General features: G+C 36.8%; 1 protein-coding gene across 1 annotated transcript; it reads left to right on the top strand.

Annotated features, from left to right (window-relative positions):
• Window positions 1-1866: 1866 nt before the first annotated feature.
• fzd9a (frizzled class receptor 9a) lies at window positions 1867-5041 on the top strand. Its single transcript, XM_079814363.1, has one exon. The coding sequence runs from the start codon at window positions 2412-2414 to the stop codon at window positions 4152-4154; it is 1743 nt and encodes a 580-aa protein (XP_079670489.1). The 5' UTR covers window positions 1867-2411; the 3' UTR covers window positions 4155-5041.
• Window positions 5042-6594: the final 1553 nt, after the last annotated feature.

Genomic DNA, 6594 nt, shown 5'->3' with positions numbered 1-6594 from the left:
ATTTAGACCGGAGGATGAACCTGTGGAATTGTCTTTGGAAGTAGAAAAGGATTTGTTTGGGAATGGCATTGGTGTCACTACACAAACAACAGAAGAAGAAGAAGAAAAAAAAAAAACAGGCATTAGGAAATCTGAGATTTATTTATTGATTTGTTATTTTTTGTCATCCTTTGTTGAGATGAGAATCAAATATACTGTATTTAATGAACACTCACCTGGCAAAATAATACTTAAAAGATATAGGAATAGTATTGGATTGCTTTTTAACCTTAGCGTTTAAAACTTATATGCGTATGAATGCATTTATACATTTAACTTTTTTCAAAATCAAGATTTTAGGTTAAAATGTGTCAGTATAGTGCATTTTTAGATGCTGTGATTTGAAATGGTGAATTTTATATTGTAGTCTGATATGAAAATGACAATACAGGGCTCGACATTAACGCTTGTCCGCTTGTCCGCTTGTCCGCTTGTCCGGGACAAGTGGATTTTTTGAAGGGGCAACTGAAAGAGAATTTTACTTGCCCAACCGGACAAGTATCCTGATTAAAATGTCAATAACAAAAAAATAACTAGGGAATCACCAAAATGCAAGAATGATTCTGCCTTCATTTAGTGTAAGTGGCGATCGATACTGGATAATAATATATAGTATAATGAACTGACGGTAACAATTTTGCGCTGTTTACGCTTGCGCAGCCTCTCGAGGAGAAATCAAATGAGCGCCTCTCACACAAATAAACATACACAGTTAAAATTACAAATTGTGGAGTTTTTATATTATAAAATATGATACATACAGTTAAGAGCAACATCACACAACCAAGAGTATTCATAAAGGACTGCCTCATTCTTGAATGAATCTGACGTTTGAATGAATTGTTTGAATGAATGAATCAATGACTCACTCATTAAGACGGTCACCTGCTGCCACCTACTGGTGGTTTAGTTTCATGTTTAAACATTCTTTCCAACATTTCTTATTTGTATATTAAAAAATATTTAAAACAACCTCATAACATTTTTCAGTGTAAGTTATTTCATTTGATTAGTAACAGCCCTATAGTGTCTTATTCTAATAAATGTATATCAAATTTAAGAATATAAAATCCAGCGTTTTGAATGCTGAAGCATAGACTATAAGATTATAGAAAAAAATGCCCTTCATAAAAGGTAAAAATATCACAAATATGCCTGATTGAACACTGGTGAGAATATTGCTTCAGAATAAGTTATATTTACAACAAAAAAAAAAAAGAAAAGAAAAGAAAAGATTTTGACATGAACAGGCTTAATGTCGAGCCCTGTAATGATACTATTTTTTTAAAACTTTTTATAGGCTAGGCCTACTATTAATTTGTTCATATGACCCCATATGGCTAATTTTAAAATAAACAAGTAGACTAATTAATGAAATAATTTAAAAAAAGTTCACACCACAGGACAAAGTGAAAATAAGTGAAATAGCCTCTCTCTATATATATATATATATATATATATATATATATATATATATATATATATATATATATATATATATATATATATATATATATATATATATATATATATATATATATAGACACACACACACACACACACACATATGTAAGTAATCCATGTCACTGCTTAAAATGTTATGTCAAATTCCAGTTTTGCTGTGACATTTAGTGTTTCTAACAGAACAGACGACGTCTCAATCATTTCAACACATCTCATTAAACAAACGCAGCCCTGTTCTGTACAAGCAAGCTGTGATCCTCTCTGTGACTGGGAAGACTGTATTTTTATAGTATCGTGGAGGAGGAGGAGTGTTAGGAGGAGCTTGTCAGTCTGTCACCGATCAAGAGCCCGTTTTTAAGAGCACAACGAGGAGTGAATGTGAAGCGCAGTGTTTCTATGCGCGTGGAGCCGCATAACATCGGACGTTTTCACAGATGGACACTTTCAACCCTTCCTGCTGCTTACTGAAAGTTTATTCTCGTGGATGTGAACGGGAATGGAGAGTTGAGCGAAACTCTTTTGAGAGAGCGTGTTGTAAAGAACTTTGAAGTTTCAAATACTGTACTGGTGCACGAGATGTTGGTTTTGACATCCAGTATTGATTGTTTCGATTAGTCGCGCGGACTGACGGTCTTTCCAAATACTTCCTGAAACTTTATCACAAAGGATATTTGTTTTAAAAACAATATCAAATGAGGCATGACAATGAAGAGATCCACAATTAACATCTTTTTTTCTTCAAAACAAATGAACATTGAATGTCATTTACAGTATGGTGGACCATGAATCGACTTTTTCCTCTTCAAAACACAACAAATATTACTCATTTTGCAAGCAAAACAAGACAAATATCACCTGCATGGCATTGGATGTACTAATCATTTTAAGACTTTCTTGAGGTTACCAAAATGGCCCATTACATGAAAATTGTTGTACTTTTTCAGTTTTTGATTCATGGATCTTCACTGGAGATCGGAGCATATGATTTGGAGCGTGGCCGCCCGGCAAAATGTGAACCCATCACCATTCCCATGTGCCAGGGAATCGGCTATAACATGACACGGATGCCCAACTTCATGAATTATGAGAGCCAAGAGGAGGCTAATATTAAACTAAATGAATTTGCTCCTTTGGTGGAGTACGGATGTGATGTCCACCTGCGATTTTTCCTGTGCTCTCTATATGTGCCGATGTGCGCCGATCAAGTGTCCGCCACTATCCCGGCATGCCGTCCTATGTGTGAACAGGCAAGACAGAGGTGTTCACCTATAATGGAACAATTCAGTTTCGGCTGGCCGGACTCATTGAATTGCTCAAAGCTACCGACCAACAACGACCCAAACGCATTGTGCATTGAAGCTCCCGAAAATGATACTCAACCTGAGACTAAAAAAGGCAAGGGAATGCTGCCGGTACCTCCAAGGTCCCGGCAACCTGCAGCCGGGAGTGGACGTACCTCAAGTGGCTCGCGGTCCTGTGATAACCCGGAGAAGTTCCAGTACGTGGACAAAAGCGAGTCCTGCGCGCCTCGTTGCACTCCTACGGTGGATGTGTACTGGTCAAGGCAAGATAAGGACTTTGCGTTCATTTGGATGGTCGTGTGGTCAACGCTTTGCTTTGTTTCTACAGCATTCACAGTTCTAACCTTCCTCCTCGACCCCCAACGCTTCCAGTATCCTGAGCGGCCCATCATCTTCCTCTCCATGTGTTACAACATCTACTCGGTGGCCTTCATTATCCGCTCGGTGGCTGGAGCTGAGAATATCGCTTGCGATCGGGAAAACGGAGAGCTCTACATTATCCGGGAGGGTTTGGAGAGCACTGGCTGCACCATAGTCTTCCTCATCCTCTACTACTTTGGCATGGCCAGCTCCATCTGGTGGGTCATCCTCACCCTCACCTGGTTTCTCGCAGCGGGACGAAAATGGGGCCACGAGGCTATTGAGGCGCACAGTAGCTACTTCCATATGGCCGCCTGGGGTATCCCTGCAGTGAAGACCATATTCATCCTCACTATGAGGAAGGTGGCTGGGGACGAGTTGACGGGATTGTGCTACGTGGGAAGCATGGACAGTAATGCTCTCACTGGATTTGTGTTGATCCCTCTTTCCTGTTATCTCATTGTCGGGACCTCTTTCATCCTTACGGGGTTTGTAGCCCTCTTCCACATCCGCAAAATCATGAAAACCGGCGGCACCAACACCGAAAAACTGGAAAAGCTCATGGTTAAGATCGGAGTCTTTTCCATTCTCTACACTGTGCCTGCTACTATTGTCATCATATGCTATTTCTATGAAAGAATCAACATGGAATACTGGAAGTTCAAAGCTCTGGAAAACAAGTGTGTGTCCTTACCTGGTCGAAGGAGCGAGGATTGCTCTTTGGACTCGTCGGTTCCTACAGTGGCTGTGTTCATGCTGAAAATTTTCATGTCATTAGTGGTGGGCATCACCAGTGGGGTTTGGGTATGGAGCTCAAAGACACTTCAGACCTGGCAGGGGTTGTGCAACAGGAGGTTGGCCGTGCGGACGAGCCGCAAGCCCTGCTCCAGTGTCAGCTGCAGCAGCTCCCACTGCCATTATAAAGCACCGGCTGTGACACTTCACATGAACAAAACAGACGTGTACACAGACAGTCTCACACATGTTTGAGACTAAAGGCCTCTGCTTTGGAGACATGCAGACTTACAAGGCTTGTATTGTGATGAGATGCTCAGGTTGGACTACAGATCATGGTAAATCTGGTGGCTCCTGTCAAAAGTGGCATTTACAAGCCTTTCCTTGAAATAGCAATAGTAAAGAGAAGGTTTGTTGCGTGGGACGAATGCAGCTGAACCAGAGAACACGCATGGCAGAACGCTTTATTTATTGTGGCTATTTAAATATTGCTGGCTGTATAGTTTTGTACTGTATGTGATATACTGTATATAAGGAAGAGTTTTAAATAATTTGGCAGTATATATTTCCCAAAAGAGGAGCAATATTTATTTTCTCTCTATTTTTTAGTTTTTGTCCTAAATAAGAATCTATATTGTTGGTTACCTGTAAAATGTTGTACATGTATATGCAAAACCTTTTCTTTCTCTCTGAATTATGATGTTTTTAGCACTTCTGATTAAAATGGATTTGAAATTATATGTGAAAACCACATGTACAAATGCAACTAAACAAGTTCATATTCCTTAATGATTCATGGGAATAATGTCCTATTGCTGTCAGTTAAATAAGTGGGAACTCGATCCATTTATATTAGCATTTATCAAACCATACACATACAGCCAACTTAACTGCAGTCAATAAAAAAACTATGACAAGACACTGAGAATGTATGATTCTGCAATGAATGTATGAATTACACTTCCTTTAACCTAATTCCTTTAACCTGAAGTCAAACAACGATTGACTGACATTTGTGACATTTATTGTTTTGTTTCCGCATGCAGAATTCTGTTGTCAAGAGATCATATAGGCTGATAAAGAGTACAATTTTTTTTAAAGTTTTTAAAGAAGTCTCTTCTACTCACCAAGGCTGCATTTATGTTATTAAAAATACAAAAAAAGCTGTAATATTGTGAAATATTATTAAAATGTTTTCTATTTGAATATATTTTAAAATGTCATTTATTCCTGTGATGCAAAGCTGAATTTTGAGCATCGCTAGTCCAGTCTTCAGTGTCACGTGATCCTTCAGAAATTATTTTAAGATGATTTGCTGCTCAAGAAACATTTATGATTATTATCAATGATAAAAGCAGTTGTGTAAAACATTTTTTGTAGGATTATTTGATGAATAGAAAGTTCAAAAGTATTTATCTGAAATAGAAAGCTTTTGTAACATTGTACTACCGATCAAAAGTTTTGGGTCGGTGATCATTTTTTGGGGGGGAAAGAACTTAAAGAAATTATAATACATTTATTCAGCAAGGATGCATTAAATTGATCAAGGGACAGTAAAGACATTTATAATGTTACAAAAGCCTTATATTTCAAATAAATGCTGTTCTTTTGAACTTTCTATTCATTAAATAATCCTGAAATTGTACACAACTGTTTTCAACATTGATAATAATAATAAATGTTTCTTGAGCAGTAAATCAAATTAGGCATATTAGAATGATTTCTGAAGGATCATGTGACTCTAAAGACTGGAGTAATGATGCTGAAAATTCAGCTTTGAATCACAGAAATAAACTGCATTTGAAAATATATTCAAATAGAAAAAAGGTATTTTAAATTGTAAAAATAAAATTTTGGTGAGCAGAAGAGACTTTAAAAACATTTTTTGACCGGTAGTGGATGTTTAGAATAGTTCTGTACATAATTCAGATCAGTTAGTTTAACCTTTTACAGTGTTTTCATATCTTATATTTGTGAACATGATCTGTGACCCTGGACCATGAAACCTCAAAAGTCGCACAGGAATATTTGTGGCAATAGCCAACAATACATTATATGGGTTTTATGCCAAAAGTCATTAGGATATTAGATAAATACCATGTCATATTTGTAAATGTCCTACCGTAAATAGATCAAAAATCTATTATTGGTAGTAACATGCATTGCTAAGGACTTCATTTGTACAACTTTAAAAGCAATTTTCTCAATATTTAGATTTAGACAGCACCCTCAGATTCCAGATTTTCAAATATTTATATCTCAGCCAAATATTGTCCTATCCCAACAAACCATACATCAATATTATTTATTCAGCTTTCAGGTGATGTATAAATCTCAGTTTCAAAAAGTTTTGTGGTCCAGGGTCACATATGTGTTTGTGATGTTCATTTGCGATTCACCTTAAAGAATGAGCTACTCATCTAGATTACTTTTATTTTTCAAGCAAACAGGTAAAATGTAAAAAGTAAAATATATTTTAAATAGTATTTTTACATAAAAATGTACAGTGTATATATAAAAAAATGCACTTCTTAAATTAGCTCTTTTGTCATTTCTTTGTAAAAATGTATCCATTGTTTTAGTTGATTTATCCGCTGCACTATTCCTGTGCCTGTGCATATATATGTTTTGGCAGGTCTCAGGCCTTGGAGCTTAAACTGCTGTTACATATGGTCATAAAAAAAAGTCATGTTTG

Source organism: Gobio gobio (genome assembly GCF_949357685.1).
Source record: "Gobio gobio genome assembly, chromosome: 4".
In the NCBI taxonomy this organism is placed as follows: Eukaryota; Metazoa; Chordata; class Actinopteri; order Cypriniformes; family Gobionidae; genus Gobio; species Gobio gobio.
The sequence above is the reverse complement of the archived record's forward strand: the minus strand, read 5'-3'. Positions and strand labels throughout refer to the sequence as shown.